Below are 26,451 nucleotides of genomic sequence, written 5' to 3' on the forward strand. Positions count from 1 at the left end.
GCCGTTCACACTTGGACGCCCATACATGGCCGGCCGACCCTAACCCTTATCCTACTGATATTCAAGGTGCGCCACTCATCGGCGATCACCCAATCCCTTCATCCTTAACATATGGTGCGGACAAGCCCGGCCCATGACTCAGAATATTTAAATTAATGACGTAAAACATAGTACGTCTCAATGTCCGTCACATAGGTTAACACTGCCATTACGACTGAGATTTGAGATCCTAAGGCCTTAGGTCATGGGCTTCAAAAGCCCTAACTTACCTCAAGCCTATGGTGCCCACAGGCGGCATATTGGTGTACGATGACAATAGCGCAAAAAAAACGACGCCGACCTGTTCAAAGCTTAGTGCCGGCCTGCTCAGCGAGAAAACCTAGCAATTGATGGTACGAAGGTGAGCGCCCAGGAGTCTTCTTGAACTTCCTAGTTGAAAGCACGTCGAGATTCGTCCTGTTCAAGCTGCTGGAAGGCCTCCACTGAGACTGGGGGTAGATGAGATGCACTCTAAAAACCATTTTTTAAACCTATTCTACACCTTGCATGTTGCCTAGCTCTAGATACCATGATAAAATTCGTGGTGCTTATGCTAGATCAAAATGTGTGGAGGAGAGAGAGACCCAAAATACAAGAAAAGATCTTGCTTGTTAAGTTACCCAAAATACAACTAAGCTTCATGCACATATAAATGCCTTCTACACCCTTGTTCACTAAGGCTCCAAGGCCTATATCTTAATAAAATGGAGCATGTGTATGTGTTTATAAATTTATATATTGGGCCACGTAATTGAAAAAAATAATGCGTTGTATTATGTGTGAGTGTGTGTGTCCCCTACAAAGGGGCCTCAATTGTATCATGATGTTTTGCTTGTGGGTTTTCACCTCGCAATGAGGTTTCCCAATAGAATTACTAAAAAAAAGTGTGTGTGTATATATATATATATATATATGTAGGTTGTTCCATGTGGCTGAAAAAATAATGCAACTTCTTTTACAATAAGAATGCTTCAATATCAAAAAAAAATTACTAAAGGTGGTGTCTTTCCAAATTATAAAGAAAAAATGCCCCATTGTGGAGGCGACGTTCCGAACTCGCTATATTCAACTAGCGCCCATAGAAAAATCATCTTCCTCTTGTTTCACGCGAGCTTGCAAGGCTTTACGAAGTCATTGACTCGGCCATTCACAAGATAGCATTTACGAAGTCGTTTTCTGGTCATTTTCTGTGTGCGTGAGAGATATTGGGTTCCCTTCCTCAGCTTCCTAGCTTTCATCATGGGTTCTATGAGCTTTGGCATGCCTGAATACATCCTGTTTGGCCAACTTCTGCTAGATGACTCCTGCCTCCGAGCCGTTTATGCCAATCTGCATGAAGAAGACACGCCGCAACAAGCCGTGAAAGGAAGGAAGGCAAAGTGCACCACCAACTCCAGGCCATCACCATCCCTTTCTCCTTCAGTACCTTCTCTTAATACCACAAAAAGGCGCTCTCCCAAAGCCATGTCCAAGAAGATGCAGACCCTTTGCCCCATCCAAGAAGTAGCGGAGGAATCACTAGTTGTACCTGAATTGCTCTCAGGAGTTGAGGTACCCAAGCCCTCTACTCCGTCTTAGTGTAAACTTGCGTAAGGCACTCTGATCATCAACCTTAGGAAGGATAATCTAAGAGATCCAAGTGCTTGTGTACATCTTAATATAATCTTCTGCTCAGACAGTTCATGAGTTTTTATACTGCAGATTTATATTAAGCATTTAGTATGAGCTGACCTTTAGAAGTTTGTATTTTGATGGATTTGTGGCCATGATTATCAAATTGTGCAGTACATGGAGTAGGTTTTTGTGAGGCTCGGTGGCGTCTACTATACAGACCTATAGCTGTCATCACAAATTTAGTATACAACTATTGCAAAGCAAATGCTTTCTTCTTTTTTTGTGCTTTCTTCTTTTTTGGAGCATAATTATAATTGGCTATGTGGTTGGCTTGCACCTCGGGTATCATATTTTTTGGGAGCACTCATCTTTTGTTTGGGTGGAGGAGAGGTGGGATTAAATTTGTCACTTACTTAATAGTGAACTGTGATAGGATTTGAGTGACAGCTATAAAAAGTTGACTTCTGTATATACCTCTACGCAATTCAAATGCTTTCTTAATATGGGTGCCCAATTTTGGGTGGTAGTAATTAATTAGTTGAAGAGAGGTAACCTTAGACATAGAATAAGAGAAGGGCAAGTGTTTTTCTATTTACAAAATTGAAGTATTCTTTCCCGTACCAACTTGCTTGAGCATTTGATGAAGGGTTCAAAAGCCCAGCTCCACATCTCATTCAATCCCGGGCAAAGCCCCCATGTGAGAGAGAGAGAGAGAGAGAGAGAGAGAGAGAGAGAGATACAATTGATGCACAACAGACGACGAAGAGCGAGAGAGAGGAAGACGGATCACAATTAATGAGAGAGAGAGAGAGAGAGAGAGAGAGAGAGAGAGAGAGAGAGAGAGAGACATACATACAATTAATGCACGAGAGACGGAGAGCGAGAAAGAGGAAGACGGATCGCAATTAATGTGTGTGTGTGTGTGTGTGAGAGAGAGAGAGAGAGAGAGAGAGAGCCTACTTTATTAATTAATAGGGTGCTAGGGGGTTTGTGTTTCTAAGTCAATATGTTTGTACCATTTTTAACAATTTTATTTAAGCTTGTAAAAAAATTTATTTTCTAATATTAATGATAGCTAAGCTTTTATTTTTATAGTAGAGAGTTAGTTTTTAACATTATTGATATTGAAAGCAAACCTGCTAGCCACCTAAGGACTAACATACAAACAAAAGTAGACGCAAGTAGACTCTTTCAATCACTACAAAGTTTAATGTGTGAAAATTCCTCTTTTACAGTCTCCAAGGATATCGCCTCATAATTGGGTTGTTGCAAGATCAGGGTGTCCAGTTTTGTCCAGTTTATGCTGGACTGGGACAATTCTTGGACAACAAATTTGGGGAAAAAGGTACTTCAAACGAGATCAAGAAACTAATAGAAAATACACATACACTCAAATTTACCCCCAATATAGCTTAAATTAATATAAATTAGTCCAATTTATCAAAATTAACCAAAAATATGATAAAACAATTAAAAAATGATCTTTCCATACTTAGAGTGATCTAAATTTTTTTCCATAGATGCACCAATACAAGTACACTAGTCCCTATAGGTTTTAGATGATTTACATAAAAAATGTAATTTTACTAATTAGATTATTAGTATTTGCAGGCCTTCTGATAGCCTGGAAGAATTTTAGAAAAGAGATCATTAAAAATCGAACCATTGGATTTGCAATTTTGACTAACCACCACATTCTACCAATGTCTCACTATCCACCACTCTTTCGATCTACAAGATTATGCATTTTTAAGTGGTAGTTATTGTGGGTGCAAAAAGTGGCATATATTATAACACTTTAAAGACCTTGAAATATTTAAAGAAAATAGACAAATAGCTTAAAAATTTCTCAAAAAATCAAGTTAAGCTCTATATTATGTGAAGATCTAAGATGCAAAGTGGAAATCTCATATGAGTTTATATGTGAAAGATATTAGCATTTTATGGAACCAGCCCAAATTTGGGACATGGTGTATACATTAAGCTTGTACCTAAGGAAATGAGGAATTTTAACTATCTAATGCTTAATTAGATTATGCAACTATATTCCCATCTTTGCATGTGACGTTCCAACAAAAGAACTTGAAAGGAAATTCCTTCGTTAGCTAGGAGAGATTGGCCACTAAGGTAAATAAATGCCTGTTTTTTTACTATTTACAGGGTGCCTGAGTGGACAAAACTGGGCACCCTGATCTTGCAACCACCCAATTGTAAGGCCATGGTGGTGGAGAAGATGACTTGCAAGGAGACACTCTCTCACTCTTGCACTCACTCACTCTCACTCACACAACATGATAGGCAGAGAGTAGAAGTAGTAGATAAGAGCTCTCAATCTCACACAAGGGAAGTATCCTTTCTCATTAGTTAAAATGCCTTATATACAATTTTAATAAGTGCCATGGCACCTAGACTTGGACACCATGTATATGATTTTCCTAGGATAACTAATGTACATTCTTTTGGTGCTGGCATTACACTTAGCTTGGTCATCCCTTGTTTACATCTTGGCTCATTAAAGGCCATAGAGTCAACAAAATGGAAAGGTTGGTGCATATTTATCTCCTGATCAAGTTCACTAGTAAGCTTTCTCCATAGGACCCACTGATAACAACTCACAAGGTGTCTATCAATGAGTTTATCAACTAAACTCTAAGTGTGATTGTGCATAAGGGAGTCATACTCAGTGATCACAACCGCTCATCAAAGGTTTTCATTTGAACTAGTGAGAGTTATGTCAATATTGTAAGAGTGCCATCATCTATGTCATCATTCATCTAGGGTAATTGAGTGACACTATCCTCAAGGGCTACCAAGTTAGTAGCAATCCACATGATATTGGCCATGGAGCAAGTGCGCTTTGGAGTGCCATTGGGTGAAGGGCCCTTAGGAATAATGATCGGGTGGGATTGTGTAGACAGGTTGTGAGAATTATTAGGGTGGATTAAGGTTTCAGCTTTGCCATAGACTTGTGATAGAGAGACTATACATTTGAAGAAGAAGGGTCGGCACTTGAAGTTGAAGATTGAGGAGAGCTAAAAATATAGCTAATAGAGTCTACATGAGCCTCGGGGGGTTCACCTAAAAATATGTAAGTATAGCACGTGAGTTCAAATGAAGGGGTTTTTTAATCTAAGATTTTAAGGCAAATTTACAGAAATACATCTACAAAAGGGATTTTTTAATCGATTTTGAAAAAAAAACCGTAAGCCCATAAAGAAAAAAGGGTCATTTTATTAATGAAAAAAACACAAGTAAGGGGTTTTTTTAATACCTGGTACATAGGGTTTCTTAGTAGTGTATCCCCTAGACATGAGCCACCCAAGTTGGTGACATATGTGATTGGGATCGTGAAGTGGATGTGATACCCCTTGACCACACATGATACATAGGGTTTCTTAGTAGTGCACCCCCGAGACATGAACCACCCATGACCACACATGATACATAGGGTTTCTTAGTAGTGCACCCCTGAGACATGAGCCACCCATATGTGATTGGGATCGTGAAGTGGATGTGAGGTTAACCTTACACTGCATGAGAGGTGTAGTTAAAGTAAGATTAAATGGAAGGTAGGTAAATCAAGGGTTTTCAAGGGTTTGATCCTTGCATACCTAGGATTATCTATATACTTTGGGGGAGCATTAGGTAGCATCCAAATAGGGGAGCTTTGTTTAGGCATTCGAGGACCATGAAATACTCTTTGAAACCCCTCTTAATATTGATAAAAAAATAAGTAGCATATCTTATGGTTAAAGTAGAGATAGGTTAGCGAATATTTCTTTGAAAGAAGATAGAGTCTGTAGGAAACTTTAGCGAATCTTTGAAAATTTTCTAGATATATGCTCACTTTTAGTGTAAATTTAGAAATTGTTTCTCTAAACTTTATCCAAAAACTGATACTTTGGGCTAACCATTTTTAAGGTCTAAAATAGTCCAAGACTTTTGGAAGACCCTTGAAAATTAGCCATTGCGCTAAATTTTGTCCCTAATTTTTTCCTTTCTCTTAAGGATTTATTGGCTTATCACGCCTTGATTTAGGGACTCAAGAGATTTCACTTTTATCTTTTAATTGATTGCTTGCAATGAAAATACATTAATCATGACAAGTAAGGCTCAACATGGAGGTGACTAGTTGCCAGTTGGTTACTTGCATATGAATAACCCATCAACTTTCATCAATCACACGCACTTCACAAAAGCCAAAGTAAGTCACTTTAATTACGCTTTCATTGTGTGCACTTAATATTTAAGTAGAAAGTACGTCCCTCTGTTGGATAGGTGTCATCTCCAGATGGTATCACACTAGTCGCACACTCTTTAGCCTCTAGGCATTTTTGGGATTTATAGCATTCATTTCCATTTTTTCCTATTTACACACTTTTTGGATGGAGGAAAGGATGGAGGAACTTTCCTATATATATGAGACATTGTAGTTCGTTTCTAATCAAGTTGGCTAGTGGTTCTTTGATGAGTTCTTGAGTACATTGTCTCTTCTCTCATCTCTTATTTCTCACATGGTATCAGAGCAAGGTGGTGGTGCACATAGAGCCTCCTTATCCTTCTTCCTCTCTACCTCTAGTTCTCTTCAACAACGCCACTTTCAATTACGTATTTTCATTCTTGATTATCTGCTAAACAGATCCGTTTCTGAGAATTGTGCCTTCATTATCTACTGGAATCATCGTGATCTACAACTTTGCAGAAGAAAGTTTTCGCAAATTCCTCACCGTTTTTGAGTTATTCTTCGCAGACTGCTTGCATGCAGAATTTCTGCTTGCGTTTTTTGCAGAAGCTCTTACATGCTTGATTATCTGCTAAACGGATGCGTTTTTGAGGATTGTGCCCGCGATACCTACTGGAATCATCGTGGTCTACAACTTTGCAGAAGAAAGTTTTCGCAAATTTATCACCGTTTTTGAGTTATTTTTCGCAGACTGCCTACATGCAGAATTTCTGCTTGCGTTTTTTGCAGAAGCCCTTACTCATCCTTGCACTCATTCAATGATGCAAGAGGCTTCAAACCAGCCCCTTACTATCCTCTACAAGTGTGTTTTTAAAGCACTTCAAAAATCCGAGTCCTACAACTCTACTTGCGGCGGTGAAAACATTGCCAACTAGTTTTCCCTACATGCGGTAGCGTTTTTTTGGAGGCTTCTTGTGGAGAGATTTCTTGGCTGTGTTTTCATCATCAACTTCAGCCCTCTTCATGGTGTTTTGAGATACATATTCATCCTCTTTTCTACACCTTTCTACCGGCTGAAAATTTCACTTTGCTACACACTTTGTGTTTGCGTTTTTGTGGACAATCAACTCCTCCATACTCCTTCTACCTAAGGCTACATTCTCAGCCCTCTTTTGGTGGTTTCTACGGAGCCTATTGGTTCATATATCGGCTGCGTTTTGTGGCTGCATTTTTGCACTATCTTTGTGCATATTTTGGAGATACTTTCTTGGTGGACAGCCCATCTATTGGCTACGTTGGAGGTACGACACTTCTTCCCTTGTGTTTTCCCACCCTCCACTCCCTATGGGATCTCGGAAGTCCTCTACTCCAAAAGACAAAGGCAAACTTGAAGATACTATGGATCCTACATTTCCTACGACGGTTGGACCGGCAACTACTACAACAGAAGTTGGTGCAATTCCTTCTTCAGTAGATGCTTCTACTTTCTCCTTTTCGTCGTATCCATTACTTTCTACGGATCCATACACTCTTTCTTCTTTGTCCTTTATGCCTTCCTATCCACATACTTCTATGCCCTCTATGGTATATCCTCCTACATCATCTATGCCTTTTATTGCAACTTCATCTACTATGATTCCTCCTTCTACTACTTCCACTACTACTCCTCTCCCCACTCAATCATATCATCCCTTTAATCCATTCACTCAATCTTTGAGCCTTCCAAGTCTTTCCGATTCACAAAAGCTTACCCCAAACAACTACCACACTTGGTCCTTGTTTATGCAACTTCTTTTGGAAAGTGCCGGGGTGTGGTCTATAATCACTTCTCCTCATATGGTGCCTTCTCAATATCAAACCTATATAGATGCACGGGCCAAAGCTTTACTTGTGCATGGCATGTCTACATCGGTTGTGTCTCAATTTCTCTCTACAAGGAGTACGGCTCAACAATTATGGCACGCTATACAAATGCAATATGGAAGACTTTCAACGGTTAAGATGGCTAAGTTGGAAGAAGATTTGGATAAGCTTTCTATCTCCGAATCCGATAACATAGTGGAGAAGCTTGGAGAATTCAATCGAATCAAGCGGCAACTTGAAGAGTTTGGTACATTGGTAAGCAATCCGGTCCACACGCTACTTGGTAAATTGCCTTCTTCTTTTGAATCGTTCAAAGATAACATCTTTCTTTGAGTTCCTTTCCCTTCCTTTGAAGAGACTATGGGTCTTCTTCATGATAAGTGCCTTACTCACAAGCAAAACAAAAAGGACTCGGCTTTTGTAAGCCAAGGCAAGGACAAAGGCAAAGGCAAGGGGAATGATCAACGCAAAGGCTCTAATTCTAATGCTAAAGATTCTTCAACCAAAGGCGACAAGGACAAATCAAAGGATTCTTCCAAAGGAGTGCACTTTCTGTGGTCGTAGTGGCCATACGGAGGATTGTTGTTTTGCTAAGAAGGCGGCATCCAAGAATGTAAAAGGTGAACTTGAATCCAAATCTAAGGGTTCTTCTACATCAACATCTTCTCACGACAAAGACAAAGACAAGAAGGAAGACGGTAACGCCAAGATTGCATATGTTGCTATGTCTTCTACTTCTTCATGTGACACATCACTTGTGGTAATCAAAGATCTTGATACGCATACTGCGGATGAGTGGATTGCCGATAGTGGTGCTACCTCTCACATGACGAATAGTTCTTCCTTATTGGAAAACTATAAGTCTATCTCTTCATCAGTACACATTGGTGATGCTTCGTCTCTCCCTGTGATTGGTATTGGTGATGTTTCTTTTGGAGATGCTATCTTACATGATGTTTTGCATGTGCCTAAGATGTCTGCCAACTTATTTTCTATCTCTAAGGCTACTTCTAAAGGTCTTGGGGTTTACTTTGATGATGAAGTGATTGAAATCATTGATAGACAGTCACTTTCTTGTGTGGCACATGGTTATCAAAATGCTGGGCTTTATCATATAAGCTCTTTTACAACATAGTTGCCACCACATGAGTCTGATCTTCATCAATTATTTGCTTCTCCTAAAGCACTTGTTTCTAATGAAGATAGTGATCTATGGCATTTCCGCTTTGGCCATGTTCCTCTTGCTACTTTGCAACATCTTGTCTCACATGACATGGTTACAGGTCTACCAAAGCTTCAGAAACCTCACCATCATATTTGTTCTTCTTGTGCTCAAGGAAAGCAACATCGGGCTTCTTTTCCAGAGGAGGCTACTCATAGGGCCACACGCATACTTGAGCTTATTCATGCAGGACCTATGGAAGTACAATCGCTTGGTGGATCCAAGTATTATATGCTTCTTGTGGATGACTTCTCTCGCAAATCATGGGTTTATTTCTTACCTAAGAAGTCTGATGCTCTTTCTCAAATTCTGAATCACCTTGGATGTTCATCTACTCCGACACTCATCTACTGAGATTCACAGAGTGCTATTGCTTTAGCCAAAAATCTAGTTATTCGAGGATGATCCAAACACATTGATGTTCATTTTCATTTTGTTCGTGATTGGATTTCTGAAGGTCGCATTCAGCTTGAGTATTGTCCTACCAAAGATAATGTTGCTGATTTGTTTACTAAGCCTCTTCCTTGACCTACCTTGGATTATCTTCTTCAGCGCTTTGGCATTGCTCCTCCCATCTGGACCTGAAGAGGAGGTGTTGGATAGGTGTCATCTCCAGATGGTGTCACACTAGTGGCACACTCTTTAGCCTCTAGGCATTTTTGGGATTTATAGCATTCATTTCTATTTTTTCCTATTTACACACTTTTTGGGTGGAGGAAAGGGTGGAGGAACTTTCCTATATATATGAGGCATTGTAGTTCATTTCTAATCAAGTTGGCTAGTGGTTCTTTGATGAATTCTTGAGCATTTTGTCTCTTCTCTCATCTCTTCTTTCTCACACCCTCTAAGTGATGGTGGGGCACATCTACTAGGTTAGTTTGTCACACCATGACTGTGAGGTCCCTGTTCCCACCGAGTAACAGATTCGGTATACTAGCAGCGGAAGTAGCACTTCTCGCGCGGGACAGGGGTCCCACATTCGGGGCCTGACCCACGGATATCCAGATAAGAGACTAATCCGTTGGTTGTTCCAAAATCGAACCCGGAAAAACTTCCTTTACCGGAAAGCACGGGTGATTCCACCAGGATAACTTTTTACTCTAACGTAGTCAAGGTCATTTCTGATCGAGCTGATCCAATTGCATCTATAAGATACTTGTTCAGATCAAGGAAAAAACTTGCACTTGGATCATTGGGATCAACGCTTTTTTCCCCCATTCAAAAGGCACAGCCGTTGATTCCTATCCATAAAACAGTTACTGTCCGGGATTTATTTTATCTATCGTAAAAACAAAAGTTGAGTCTCGATTTACGGATCCATCAGTCCAGCCTAACCCCATCCGATCCCATGGGTTAGCCAACCGCCCAACCACTGTAGTGACGGGATCCAATTTGGAATTTGGTTAGGTTTTGTCCCGGGTACCAAGGAAAAGAGTTCCAAGGCCCCCTAGCCGGAAGTTCATGCAAACATAAAACTAGCCACACCACTTACACACCCAATATGAATTTTGCCTTTTTCTTAGCATCGGCTAACTTTAAAACAATCCTTTAATGAAACCATAGTACCACTGATCACAATCTTCCAATTTATCCGATTGATTCATAATTTCCCATCATTCCTTCATCAGAGTATCTATGGCATCATTGGCAACTAGAACGCTCACCACCTGTCCACACAGGGCCTTTTTAATAGTTCCTAGCCCATAATACTCGGCAATATAATCACTTATAAAAATCTAGATGGACTCTCGTTGAAGATCAGCAAGATCAACCAACAGATCCATATAAAGAGCCATGGACTCATCCATTGAAGACCAGCAAGGTCAATCAACCAGATCCATGCCCGGTTTCACAAAACAACTCTTACTCCTTGTTCCAATATCTTCCTCGACGCACGCGTGGGTATCCTGGGCGACCCAGAGCCCGAGCACCGTATGGTCAGCACCCTCTAGGATCCTTCGCAGGTGACCTAGCGCTTCACTCATAGGCCGCTTCCTTGGTCCCTCATCCACCGTACCGGAAGCTCACCATTTTAATCGAACCGAGGCTGGTCGAGACCTCGGCCGACCTTGCTACGCGAGACGTCCTCCATTGACTCTCCGTCAGCAGTTGCAACTTTATCAGTTAGGTCTCCACGACCTTAATCACAAGACGATCAAAATGCTTTCCCAGCATTCTTGAAATAAAACAGCCATTTACAAACAGCATTTACAAACAGTTTACAAATACAATTTCTATATTAACTCTCATTTTTCCACATTATCTCTCATATAATCCACATTACTTATTCCACATTCCCTTTATATGTGTACTCATCCAATCACATCATTTTCCATCTCTTCACTTCAGATTCCTTCACATCACATATCATATATTCACATCCATATCCACATCCATACATCCACATCCACATCCTCATCCACATCCACTTCCACATTCACATCCATACATCCACATCTACATGCTTACCTCCATTTTCACATCCTCATTTATACATCCACAACCACATACATACATACAACCACATCCACATACATACATACATCCACATCCACATTCCCATTCACATCTATACATCCATATCTACATCCACATTCATATACATCCACATCCACATCCACATCCTCATTCACATCTATGCATATACATCTTCATGCATACATCCATTTTCACATTCATACATCCATTTTCACATTCATACATCCATACTCCCATCTCCACATCCACACATCCACATTCCCATTCACATCTATACATCCACATCTACATCCACATACATACATACATCCACATCCACATTCCCATTCACATATATACATCCACATCTACATCCACATTCCCATTCACATCTATACATCCACATCTACATCCACATTCACATTCACATCTATACATCCACATCTACATCCACATTCACATCTATGCATATACATCTTCATGCATACATCCATTTTCACATTCATACATCCATTTTCACATTCATACATCCATACTCCCATCTCCACATCCACATATCCACATACATACATCCATTTCCACATTCCCATTCATGTAACCCCATATGCCTTCACATCTAATCTTTTACATCACATCCATTCTCGCCCTATCACAACCCATATACATCTTATCTCATCTCATACACTTCTTATCTCATCCCATACACATCTTAACTCATCTTATCACATCCTAACTCTTCTCATATACGTCTTATCACATCCTATCCCTTTCCATATCTATTTATAGAATATAAAAGAATTCTTATATTTGATATAAAATTTCTTTACGCATATAATTATGCATAAATTCCATTTAAGGATACTAACACTTTTGAAATAAAAATCAATCTTTTATGCATCTTCCTATGCATAAATTCATTTTAAATGAGAATGACACTTTGAATTAAAATTCAATCTTTTATGCATCTTCCTATGCATAAATTCATTTTAGATGAGAATGACACTTTTGAATTAAAATCAATCTTTTATACATCTTCTTATGCATAAATTCAATTTAGTAGGAATAACACTTTTAGAATAAAAGAATTTCTCTTATGCATCTAAGTTATGCATAAAATCCATTAATGATGAAAATCACACTTTTAGTATAAAAAGAATATCTTTTATGCATACCTCCATGCATGAAATCCAATTATGATAAAAGTAACACTTTTATAATAAAATAATCAACTTTTATGCATACCTCTATGCATGAAATTCAATTGTGACAAAAGTAACACTTTTACATTAAAATAATCATCTTTTATGCATACCTCTATGCATGAAATCCAATATGATAAAAGTAACACTTTTGATATAAAAAAAATTATCCTTTATGCATACTTCTATGCATTAAAAATGATAAAAGTAACACTTTTGATATAAAAAATTTTCCTTTATGCATACTTCTATGCATGAAAATTAAAAATGATAAAAGTAACACTTTTGATATAAAAATTTTCCTTTATGCATACTTCTATGCATGAAAAATAAAAATGATAAAAGTAACACTTTTAATATAAAAATTTATCTTTTATGCATACTTCTATGCATGAAAATTAAAATGATAAAAGTAACACTTTTAATATAAAAAAATTATCTTTTATGCATACTTCTATGCATGAAAATTAAAAATGATAAAAGTAACACTTTTGATATAAAAATTTTTCCTTTATGCATACTTCTATGCATGAAAAATAAAAATGATAAAAGTAACACTTTTAATATAAAAAATTATCTTTTATGCATACTTCTATGCATGAAAATTAAATTGATAAAAGTAACACTTTTAATATAAAAAAATTATCTTTTATGCATACTTTCTATGCATGAAAATCAATTATGCATAATATAAAAATCAATTTCTCTATGATTACAATGAATATCTTTCAATTAATCTAGGATGATAATTCCTAGAATATGGTAGGAAGTCCTCTTTTTATGCTTTGAATGAAATTATTTTATGCATAATTTTTATAAAAATTTTGCCATAGCTCCGCTGCTATGACTGATAAATCTCAATTTTTCTAAGGGATAAAGCTTATCATTAAGAAAATAATTAAAATGATCTCTAATTGGATCATTAATCCATAATGGATTGAATCATCAATATACATAAACTAAAAGCATAGAAAAAAGCCATTAATTTGGCCTCAAGCATAGCTTAATCTTGGGTTAAGGAAAAGCTTTATGAAAAGCTTGATTAGGATTGAGAATGGGTCATGAGTATGACAATTTCTTGAGTGAGAGAGAGAAATTACATAAAAACCATTAGAATTTAAACATAAATGGAAATTAACTTCAATAGCATTTATTAAATTATGTAACTCTTCACTACTATTCACCAATTAACTTCAATAGCATTTAAAAAAAACCATACCAATTAAGCTTCTCAAGCTTGAGAGGGGTTGAGAAGAGAGAAACATTGAGAAATTATAGAAAAGATCAATATTCACTAATTACCTTACAAATTGCTTGATTCTTTGTTCACGGTAGAGGCCCCCAACCAATCAATTGGTTAAGTATGTTGATGGAGCCACTAATTGGGATTGAAGAAAGAGGGAAGCTCCAAAAACTAGTGAATTATTAAATGAATTCACAGTTCTTGGCTTAGGTGGAGTAGAGTAACGATGCATAAACACTATCTATTTTTCAACAAGAGGGAGGCTTCTATTTATAGGAAAAATTGAGCTCCCAACCAAACAAACTGATTCTGGAATTTTCCAGATCAGTTTGGTCAAATTTTGACCATTTTTAGGTCAGTTAAGCTAACTTTTTGGAACTAGACTTGAATGAGGAGAGAGGAGAGATAAAATATCTCAATTTTTATGAGTTTAAAACTCATTCAAGCATGTTAAATATGCACCTCCTTTAAAGAACTCCCCTTCCTTACATATGTGTCATAATGAAATCATTTTAATATTGCTCATAGTTTTTTACTAATAAACCTTGTACATTTTCAACTCTTCATCTTATGTGAAATATGCACCTCCTTTAAAGAACTCCCCTTCCTTACATATGTGTCATAATGGAATAATTTTAATATTGCTCATAGTTTTTTACTAATAAACCTTGTCCATTTTCAACTCTTCATCTTATGTGAGCATTTAAGGGACTCCCCTTCCTTACATATGTGTCATAATAAAATCATTATTCCCAAAATATCTCATATTTTTAATATTGCTCATAGTTTTTTTACTAATAAACCTTGTACATTTTCAACTCTTCATCTTATGTGAGCATTTAAGGGACTCCCCTTCCTTACATATGTGTCATAATAAAATCATTATTCCCAAAATATCTCATATTTTTAATATTGCTCATAGTTTTTTTACTAATAAACCTTGTACATTTTCAACTCTTCATCTTATGTGAGCATTTACTCATTTTTGGGTATCTTCTTTTTACAATTTGGATTTATCTCCTCCCTACACATGGATTGATGCTATTGGCCCATAGGAACCTTAATTGGACCATAATCCAAAGATTTATGAAAATCTAGACCCTTAGACTAAGGTTCTTTATACCTATTTCCAATTAATTCCAATTGCACATTGGAAAATTCTTTTTGAATTTCTGTTTCAGGGGAACTCATCTGAATTATAAGAGATATTTTTATATCCAAAAATATTCAAAATCTGAATATTCTCTCTCTAGAATAATTTTTCTCTCTCTAGGCTAAAATAGTTAGCAACAAGGTCTTTATATTTCTGAAGAGGTTGATTACAGGGGAAGATACTAGACATCAAAAAGGGGTTGGGGGAGGAATCTTACAATGACATAGTCGCATGTCAAGTAATTTCCCACAACATGGAGGACCAACCCACATCTTACTGCTATTGAATTTTTCGGGTGAAATTTAGAACATTTGGCATGAAAACACATCATCTCTACAACAAGGTAACCTAGGGTAATCATCATATGGTGATTTTCACCAAATAAGTCATCAAACCTTGTTTTTGGGGCATATAAAAACATTTTACTTTGTAGATCCATGAGAGGAAAACCTTGTTTTTCGGCATACAAAAAAAAATATTTTGTAGATCCATAGGGGGCAATCATGGACAAACAAATAAAGTACATCTATAAGTGTATTTACATACCCCTTATTGAGTATTGAGATTTAGTTTGTGATTTTTTTTAAAAGGAAGTAAAACATGTGAGTAAAGTTGTTTGTTTTTAGTGTTTTTTACATGATTTTCTACATTGAAATTATTAGGAGGATTGCATAAGTAGGCTACCACTTTCATACAAGATCATTCCAAAAAACATTACCAGAAGGGGTGCCATATGTCTTTTATAAATCTTAAAATTTGCTTCATATTGAAATGAAATGGAGTGTATGTATCTGTTTGTAAATTTATATATTGGGCCACGTAGCTAAAAAAAATAATGCGCTATATTATATGTGTGTGTGTATAGCCTTCTTTGACTACTTCTTGGTAGTCACATCCATAGCCCCCTACAAAGGGGCCTAGGTTTTATCATGATGCTTTGTTTATGGGTTTTCACCTCGCAAATGAGGTTTCCCATTGGTAATATAATAATTACTACAAAAAAGTGTGTGTGTATATATATATATATATATATATATATATATATAGGTTGATCCATGTGGCTGAAAAAATAATGCAACTTCGTTTACAACATATTATATTAATCAAATATGGATGTGCCTAGAATTTCCAACCCCTCAAAAGAAAGGCTTTAGTTTCAAAAATTACCAAAGGTGTCTTTCGAAATTGTAAAGCAAAAATGCAGGCGACGTTCCGACGTGAAACTCGCTATATTCAAGTAGCGCCCATAGAAAAATCATCTTCCTCTTGTTTCACGCGAGCTTCATTGACTGGTCCATTCAAAAGATAACATTTACGAAGTCATTGGACTGGTCATTGCTCATTGTCTGTGTGTGTGTGAGAGAGTGTGCGCGCGCGAGAGAGAGAGAGAGACTCTGGTCATTACTTTTTCTCTTGTTGTCTGTGTGCGTGAGTGAGAGAGGGAGAGAGAGAGAGAGAGAGAGAGAGTGCACGTGCGCGCGTGCGTGAAAGAGAGAGAGAGTCTGGGTTCCCTTCCTCAGCTTCGACCTAGCTTTCATCATGGGTTCTATGAGCTTTGGCATGCCCGAGTACATCCTGTTTGGCCAACTTCTGCTAGATGACTCCTGCCTCCGAGCCGTTTATGCCGATCTGCATGAAGAAGACACGCCGCAACAAGCCGTGAAAGGAAGGAAGGCAAAGTGCACCACCAACTCCAGGCCATCATCATCCCTTTCTCCTTCAGCACCTTCTCTTAATACCACAAAAAGGCGCTCTCCCAAAGCCATGTCCAAGAAGATGCAGACCCTTTGCCCCATCCAAGAAGTAGCGGAGGAATCACTAGTTGTACCTGAATTGCTCTCAGGAGTTGAGGTACCCAAACCCTCTAATTCGTCTTAGTGTACTAAGCTCCCTAACCTTGCGTAAGGCACTTTGATCATCAACCTTAGGAAGGATAATCTAAGAGATCTAAGTGCTTGTGTTCATCGTAATATAATCTTCTGCTCAGACAGTTCATGAGTTTTTATACTGCAGATTTATATAAAGCATTTAGTATCGCAAATACATGAGCTGACCAGCTTTGGAAGCTTGTATTGTGATGGATTTGTGGTAAATTCTTTCACGATTATCAAATTCGTTGGACCTACTTCAAGGATTCTTTTTTTTATAACCAAAAAAAAATATATGTATATATATATATATATAACTATTGATCTAAAGGGGATTTTGCAGTTATACTTCATTGACAAGGATCCTTAAATCGTGCACATGCAGCAGGTTTTTGTGGGCGTCTACTATAGACTTATCCAACCTATAGTCATCACAAATTTAGTATACAAAGCAAAACTATTCGGGTCGGGTCTCTCTCTCTCTCTCAGACACACACATATACACGTGTATATGGTGTCATATCCGTAGAAAATTTTCAAGCTCTTGTGTTTTAATGTTAGAGATAGGAGGATTTACTTAGATACTACCCCAGCTCGCGAGATGAGGACATCTCGAATCTTTTAAGTGGGGGAGATTGTAAGGTCCCTCCCAAGCCATGTATGTATGTGTCTCTTTTAATATAGATTTCAATAAGGAAAGAGAGTTTATTTAGAGAAGAGTGAGACAATAAGGCTAGAAACATTAGGAAAGTGTTAGAATATAAATATTAGCTCCAAAAATCCTAAAAGAAATAAGAACATAAGATAAGTTCTATTAAGAGATAAGTATCCCCAAAAATAGAATTTTGAATTTAAGTGATAAGAGGTCATATTTAGAGCACTTTTACACATTTAGAGTCCATGCATACTAAAAATGTGAAAAAACAACACGTTTCTAAAGATGGCGCGTTTGTGGCTATATACAGACGTTTTTACCTATTCTGGGCACGCTAACTTGTAGACCACATGCTTTCCCGTTCTTTTGACTGGTTATACAACCATATTCTGAATTTTTATCAGAGAGTTATGGCCAAAACAATTTGCCGTTTCTATCAGGGTCTCTACACAGAGAAAACTGTAAGAAGGCAGTAACAAGTAGCCTCAAGGTAATCCTAGAGTTTGAGATGTATATATCCCTTCATTATTATCTAATATCTTAGAAAAGAAGCTTAGATTGCTATGGTCTTTCGGAGGAAGAGACCAAAACTCCATAGCTTTTCTTTTAGAGAAAGAATAGTATGCCGTAGTCCTGTGTAAGAGAAGGCTATTTTGCCATAGACCTTAGAAAGAGAGAAGAGTCACAGTACGAGTAAGAGGAGATGAAGCTTGGGGATGATCGGATGATTTTAATCATGAGAGAAGGGATTAGAAGACTCTATTCTCATATGTTAAGTTCTAAAGCTCTTGTTAACGAGCAAAGGCAACGATAAACGATAAATTTCTATAAGGTATATACATATTTTGTTTTTCAATTATATATCATTGTTAGGGGTTGAGGTATGGCCCCGGCTTCTCTATTGATTATAGTGATCTATTTGATTGATTTACTATTTAAAGTTTGTATTCTTTTAAACAACAGCATATGCCTTAATAAAGAATGTCTTATCTTAAGTTGAAATGCTAAAATCTTTGTGAAAAGGATTGTTTTCTTAAGAAGGTGACATGGATCCTAGTCCTATGGTTTAGTGAGTAAATGGATTGTTATCTTGGTTAAATTAAGACACATGTACAACTTCTCCCTGCCTTGACGCTGCCCCGTTCTTGTGCTTGTGTAGTCGGACGACGGAGACGTTAGTAAGGCCCGGAGTTGGCCCATGGTATCCCTCATACCATTGGGAGAATGAGGTTTGCCGATTGAGGCAAGTGATTGTGATGCTGTCTAGTTCTGAGGGCCCAGGCTAGTGCGGTGAATCAGCCCACCCTAGTGCACAGACATCCCTCTGAGGGGCGGGAGGATCATTAGGAAAAAAGGGAGCTCATTTTGGGGCCCTGTAAGAAATTCACTATTTTTTGATTTATTTCTCTACTAAAAGATCTCAAAAATAATAAAATATGGAAACGTGGCTGAAAACTGTCAGTAAGGACTACTGAACTGTCAGTTCAGAAAAGAATAAGATAATCTTTTGTCTAACTAACACGATTTTGCATTAAACATCTCCTTAATTTTTTTTGTTTCTCGAAGATTTCGCATCTCTTTTGACGACGTGTGTAGGTCTCTCATAAAGAATTCATCACTGAACTTAATGATTATATGGATACCGCCACACTTCCACAATTCATGTTACAAAAAGACTATGAGATTGAGAAGCCAACTTTGCAACCTCACAAGCACAAAAAATGGCCGATACTAGTGAGTTACAATCTCAAAAGAAGCGATTATACCATCTTCACATCGACTTAGAAGAACAATATGCTCCAGCACAAAAAAGACGAAAGGATAAGGTGCTGAATGCTCAACAACGGGAAAATATGAGAAGAGAAGGGCTCCAACATATTGACTTATGGTGTGATGGAAGTATATATCCAAAATGTCTAGTAAAAAACTCTACACCTCCATTTGTCAATCCAACCACACTACTGAGGTTTGCGGGCGATGGACAGAATGGACTTCTTGGTTATATTTTAGCACAGTCTGTATTTGCAGAAACATATAAAACAATGTACCTACAAGAAAAGGGGGCCAGGATTCAAGAGATAGCTATTCGTGCAAAATTGGAGCAGCAGTTGCAGAATGAAATTGAGGAGCATTCAAAGAGTAAAAAAGAGTTGACAAGATCAAGAAGGAAGAGAACCGTGCTTGGAGACAGACAACGAAGCAGGAAGATTAAAAACATTGCAAATTTGAAGGCTGGGACTGGTGGATGCAAGCAAAGAATTCACGAAGCAAGGTTCGTTTGTAATTTTTTATTTTTTATACTCAAAAATGCTCTCAAATGATTATATCTATTTTGTCCATTAACGCAAAATAGGATTGGATGTGTTGAATAATATAGGCATATTGTGTTGTTAATATAGGAAACTATTGGAGCCTGCAAAAGAAAATATGGATCCCAACCTTCCTCCAGTTAAACAAATGAAAGGATTGCTTTCTTGTGGTGTAGCAAAAGGTTTGATTGAAGAAAAAAAATACAAAACAATCAAACGCAATGTTGTAGAGAACTTTATATCCAATAATCAAGTTGATGGTACTACAATCCAAGAGGCTCTTGATGTTAGTGGAGTTAGTAGGAAGGGATATAGTTCGATTTTCCATGCGATATCCTCAACTTTGAGAGATCAAAGGATTAAACGAGTTTTACTGCCAAATCCAGCAATAGTGTGGAAGATAAGAGGTCATTTGAATGAAAGTATAGATGAGTTTATTAGACCATATATCCATATTGAAGAAATATTTCATGGTGCTAAAGGAACCACTGTGTATGACCCTTGGAAAAATATATTTGTAGATCTACAACAACTTCAAAGAAGAATGGTCGAGTTTTATGGAATAACATTTGAAGAGTGCAAAGGCATTTTGAAATTTGTTATCAAACTGGATGAGTGTGAGGTTGTAAAGGAAAAGAAAATGGAAAGGATTACTATCACATTGATGAATGGAGCACTTGATACATCATTGACTGAAGCGAGTTCGAAGTATTTTAGTGTGCAGTCAGAGAAACACATATGGTGGTTTGGCTCGTTCCAGGTATGATCATTTTTTATTTTGTACTTGATTTTAGTCAATGTTTTCAAATCTTTTATAGTAAGACTTTTGTTTTGTATAATCACAGGTAAAGACAGAAGACCATGAAACACTAGCTTGGGTGTTTCACCACACGGAAATACCAAGAATAATTAAAAGACAAGTGCAAGGAGAGAATCTCCATGTTGCAGGAAAAGGTGATTTTCAAGTAGAGTGGCACATGGCGGGGGATCTTAAAACACTTAAGTGCATGTATAACGTTAGTAAAGGAGGTAACTCAAAGTCTCCTTGTCTTTACTGCAAAGAATCAGCTCAAGTAATGGATTCCAAATGGTGGAAGAGAGCACCTAATAGAGATAAAGTTGACCTTGACTTCAAGGCCATTCTTGACATTCCACTATGTAATGTTCACATATGCACATTGCATGCTCTATGTCGAATTATTGAGAAATTGGTATTTTTGTATATTGGATTTGCTTGGAAACTCCGTCCCGAAAGAAATAGAAAGGATGCTCTTCATGCATTGGAAAAAGTGTTATCCGATATAGGTCTGCATGGAGGTGATGTTCATATCACAAAGGATTTTAAAAAGTCTACCAATGGCAAGGAGGTACCAATCAAGCCCTCTATTGGTGGTGTTAAGGCAAGAAGATTCTTGTCTCGACCCAAACACAGTAGTAAGCAAGTAAGGTAAGGTAGAACAGTTTTAAGGATTAGTTATGGATTGTGGAAGCAAGTCCATAATGCCGTGAAAGATCATGAGGCAGATGGGGAAGCACGAAATGTGAAGGCAGAGGTGTGGAGGTCTCTTGATCAACTCTTCATGTTCTGTGACAATGTAACATGGACAAAGAGTGATTACAAGAACTTTGAAGAGGCAATTAAACATTTTGGGAAGTCAATGAAAGACACGTGGACAGCTTGCAATATAACTCACTACATGGTAAAGTGATGTCTTCTTCTTTTACTTAAGTGTGATCCTCTTTTCTTTTATAACTTACTATGCATTCTTATGTCTCTGTGAAAACAGCATATCATCTACAACCACCTTCCCTATTTTGTCAAAAAGTATGGATGCCCAGCAATTTGGTCTACCCAAGGCATGGAGAAGTCTCACTACATGGCACGTAATGCATTTTTCAGACACACACAACACTATGGAGGGAGTCAAAAGGCAAATAGTCTGAAGGAAGTCTTCCAATGGTTTTACCGAGGCATTCTACAAAGGCTGCATGCTAAAAGAAAAGTTGCTAGTTCCAAAGTCAAGCTTGCTTTTATTCTAGCCCAAAAGCAAAGACGAAGACAAACTTTGGACAATTCAATGGCAGCAGAGAGACATAGACAATGGAGGGATTCGAAGATATTTAGAAACCATAAATGGACAAGTAAACACGAATAGCAGTTTGTAACTTATTGGTGTTATGTCCACATGTTTTCAAACTCAATCAATAGATTTTTATTCTGTGGAACAAGTGACTCTTGGTGTTATGCCTATATGTTTTGAGACTCCATCAAAAGTATTTCTTTTGTGAAACATGTGATCTATATTAACAAAGCATCAATACATCCATGAGCTACACACAAAAAATTCAATCAATACTACTTAATTATGGTAGACATACTATTGATCCTTACCAATAAGGTAGTGAGTGTCAAACGCTTTTAGAAGCTACTGAGTGTGGAAAGAGTACTGAAGTGTCGTACGGTGATGGGACAAATGCAAAAGGGTACTGATCGTCGGTACGGACAAGAAACTGATGAGGATCAAAGACTTTGTACAAATCAGTTCAACTTCAACATAATGTTTGTGATATATTTGATGACTAAATCCTATTACTCCCAAGGCCTGTGAGTCAGAACTCTCTTTTTGAACTTGATTGGACTCTTTTTCTTCCTTGTTGGCTTGATGTCGACTTTCTGTTTATCAATGCTTGCCTCTGTTGCTTGTCTGAGAGGGGTATCTGTAAGATCCCTGTTCCCACCGAGCAACGGATTCGGGGTACTGGCAGCAGAAGTAGCGCTTCTCGCGCGGGACAGGGGTCCCACACTCGGGGCCTCGCCCACGGATATCCGGATAAGAGACTAATCCGTCGGTTGTTCCAAAACTGAACCCGGAAAAACTTCCTTTACCGGAAAGCACGGGCGATTCCACCAGGATAACTTTTTACTCTAACGTAGTCAAGATCATTTCTGATCGAGATGATCCGATTACATCTATAAGATACTTAGTCAGTTCAAGGAAGAACTTGCACTTGGATCATTGGGATCAACGCTTTTTTCCCCATTCAAGAGGCACAGCCGTTGATTCCTATCCATAGAACAGTTTCTGTCCGGGATTTATTTTTTTTTCTATCGTAAAAACAAAAGTTTGAGTCTCGATTTACGGATCCATCAGTCCAGCCTAACCCCATCCAATCCCATGGGTTAGCCAACCGCCCAACCACTGTAGTGATGGGATCCAATTAAAAATTTGGTTAGGTTTTGTCCCGGGTACCAAGGAAAAGAGTTCCAAGGCCCCCTAGCCGGATGTTCATGCAAAATAAAACTAGTCACACCACTCACACACCCAATATGAAATTGCCTTTTTCAACCAGATTCAACCAATTTAAAACAATCCTTTAATAAAACCATAGTATCATTGATCACCATCTTCCAATTTATCCAATTGATTCTTAATTTCCCATCATTCCTTCATCAGAGTATCTATGGCATCATTGGCAACTAGAACGCTCAGGAGCCGTTTCGATAGTTCCTAGCCCATAATACTTGGCAATATAATCACTTAACAAGATGGACTCTCGTTGAAGATCAGCAAGATCAACCAACAGATCCATATAAGGAGCCATGGACTCATCCATTGAAGACCAGCAAGGTCAATCAACCAGATCCATGCTCGATTTCAGAAAACAACTCCAACTCTGTTCCAATATCTTCCTCGACGCACGCGTGGGTATCCTAGGCAACCCAGAGCCCGAGCACCGTATGGTCAGCACCCTCTAGGATCCTTCGCAGGTAACCTAGCGCTTCACGCATAGGCCGCTTCCTTGGCCCCTCATCCACCGTACCGGAAGCTCACCATTTTAATCGCACCGAGGCTGGTCAAGACCTCGGCCGACCTTGCTACGCGAGACGTCCTTCATTGACTCCCCGTCAGCAGTTGCAACTTTACCATCACGACTTTAATCACAAGACGGTCAAAATGCTCCCCCCAGCATTCTTGACATAAAACAATCATTTACAAACAGCATTTACAAACAGTATTTACAAACAGTTTACAACACAATTTCTATTTTAACTTTCATTTTTCCACATTATCCTTTATCAATCTACATTACTTATTCCATATTCCATTTATATGTATACTCATCCCATCACATCATTTCTATCTCATCACTTCAGATTCCCTCACATCGCATATCGTATATTCACATCCATACATCCACATTTATATGCGTACATTCACATCTACATGCATACATCTACATCTCTATGCATACATCCACATCCACATTCACATTCACCTCCATACATCTACATCTACATGCATACATCCACATCTCCATTCACATCTACATCTATACATCTACATCTACATGCATCCATCCACCTCCACATCCACATCTACATCTATACATCTACATCTACATGCATACATCCATATCTCCTTCCCATCTACATCTATACATCTACATCTACATGCATACATCCACATCTCCTTCACATCTACATCTATACATCTACATCTACATGCATCCATCTACCTCCACATCCACATCTACATCTATACATCTACATCTACATGTATACATCCACCTCCACATCCACATCCGTATCTATACATCTACATCTACATGTATACATCACATCCACATCTATACATCTACATCTACATGCATACATTCACATCTCCATTCACATCTACATCTATACATCTACATCTACATGCATCCATCCACCTCCACATCCACATCTACATCTATACATCTACATCTACATGCAAACATCCACATCTCCATGCATAATAAAATTCTTTTAATTAATCTAGGATGATAGTTCCTAGAATATGGTAGAAAGTCCTCTTTTTATGCTTTGAATGAATTTATTTTATGCGTAATTTCTATAAAAATTTTGCCATAGCTCCGCTACTATGACTGATAAATCTCAATTTTTTTCTAAGGGATAAAGCTCATTATTAAAGAAATAATTAGAATGGTCTCTAATTGGATCATCAATCCATAATGGTCTCTAATTGGATCATTAAGAAAACAATTAGAATGGTCTCTAATTGGATCATCAATCCATAATGGTCTCTAATTGGATCATTAAGAAAACAATTAGAATGGTCTCTAATTGGATCATCAATCCGTAATGGATTGAATCATCAATGTGCATAAACTAAAAGCATAGCAAAAAGCCATTAATTTGGCCTCAAGCATAGCTTAATCTTGGATTAAGGAAAAGCTTTATGAAAAGCTTCATTTGGATTGAGAATGGGTCATGAGTATGACCATTTCTTGACCATTAGAATTTAAATATAAGTGGAAATTAACTTCTATAGCATTTATTAAATTATTAACTACTATTCACCAATTAACTTCAATAGCATTTAAAAAAAAAACTATACCAATTAAACTTCTCAAGCTTGAGAGGGGTTGAGAAGAGAGAATCATTGAGAAATTATAGAAAAGATCAAATTTCAATATACTTACCTTATGATTTGCTTGATTCTTTATTCACGGTAGAGGCCCCCAACCAATCAATTGGTTTAGTATGTTGATGGAGCCACCAATGGGGATTGAAGAAAGAGAGAAGTATCAAAAACTAGTGAATTATTAAAGAATTCACAGTTCTTGGCTTAGGTAGAGTAGAGTAACAAGGCATAAGACACTATATATTTTAGCTTAGGTGGAGTAGAGTAACAAAGCATAAGACACTATCTAATTTGGCTTAGGTGGAGTAGAGTAACAAAGCATAAGTCTCTATCTAATTTGGCTTAGGTGGAGTAGAGTAACAAAGCATAAGACACTATCTAATTTGGCTTAGGTGGAGTAGAGTAACAAAGCATAAGACTCTATCTAATTTGGCTTAGGTGGAGTAGAGTAACAAAGCATAAGAGACTATATATTTTGGCTTAGGGGAGTAGAGTAACAAAACATAAGACACTATATGTTTTGGCTTAGGTAGAGTAGAGTAACAAGGCATAAGAGACTATATGTTTTGGCTTAGGTAGAGTAGAGTAACAAGGCATAAGAGACTATATGTTTTTTTCAACAAGGGGAGGCTTCTATTTATAGGAAAATTTGAGCTCCTAACCAAACAAACTGATTCTAGAATTTTCCAAGTCAGTTTGGTCACTTTTTGACCATTTTTAGGTCAGTTAAGCTAACTTTTTGGAACTAGACTTGAATGAGGAGAGAGGAGAGATGAAATATCTCAATTTTTATGAGTTTAAAACTCATTCAAGCATGTGAAATATGCACCTCCTTTAAAGAATTCCCCTTCCTTACATATGTGTCAAAATTGTATTGCTCATAGTTTTTTACTAATAAACCTTGTACATTTTCAACTCTTCATCTTATGTGAAATATGCACCTCCTTTAAAGAACTCCTCTTCCTTACACATGTGTCATAGTTTTTTTACTAATAAGCCTTGTACATTTTCAACTCTTCATCTTATGTGAAATATGCACCTCCTTTAAAGAACTCCCCTTCCTTACATATGTGTTTATTTACTAATAAACCTTGTACATTTTCAACTCTTCATCTTATGTGAAATATGCACCTCCTTTAAAGAACTCCCCTTCCTTACATATGTGTTTATTTACTAATAAACCTTGTACATTTTCAACTCTTCATCTTATGTGAAATATGCACCTCCTTTAAAGAACT

General features: G+C 37.5%; 2 protein-coding genes across 3 annotated transcripts; both read left to right on the forward strand.

Moving 5' to 3' along the window:
• The first annotated feature begins 1,181 nt into the window (after positions 1-1,181).
• On the forward strand, positions 1,182-2,112 carry LOC147627674 (uncharacterized). Its single transcript, XM_086815109.1, has 2 exons — positions 1,182-1,618; positions 1,825-2,112. Exon 1 carries the CDS (start codon positions 1,279-1,281, stop codon positions 1,615-1,617), a length of 339 nt encoding a protein of 112 aa, XP_086671235.1. The 5' UTR covers positions 1,182-1,278; the 3' UTR covers position 1,618; positions 1,825-2,112.
• A 14,227-nt stretch (positions 2,113-16,339) lies between these two features.
• Positions 16,340-17,373, forward strand: LOC147627675 (uncharacterized). 2 transcript variants are annotated; one of them, XM_086815110.1, is made up of 3 exons: positions 16,340-16,824; positions 16,987-17,058; positions 17,227-17,373. In XM_086815110.1, exons 1-3 carry the CDS (start codon positions 16,513-16,515, stop codon positions 17,368-17,370), a joined length of 528 nt encoding a protein of 175 aa, XP_086671236.1. In that variant the 5' UTR covers positions 16,340-16,512; the 3' UTR covers positions 17,371-17,373. The 2 variants fall into 2 exon arrangements, with proteins under 2 accessions (XP_086671236.1, XP_086671237.1); XM_086815111.1 differs by having other exon boundaries at positions 16,987-17,061; positions 17,185-17,370.
• The last annotated feature ends 9,078 nt before the right edge of the window (positions 17,374-26,451 follow it).

The sequence above is a fragment of the Cibotium barometz genome, chromosome 20 (assembly GCF_041138505.1).
Source record: "Cibotium barometz isolate CiBa-2024 chromosome 20, ASM4113850v1, whole genome shotgun sequence".
Lineage (NCBI taxonomy): Eukaryota > Viridiplantae > Streptophyta > Polypodiopsida > Cyatheales > Cibotiaceae > Cibotium > Cibotium barometz.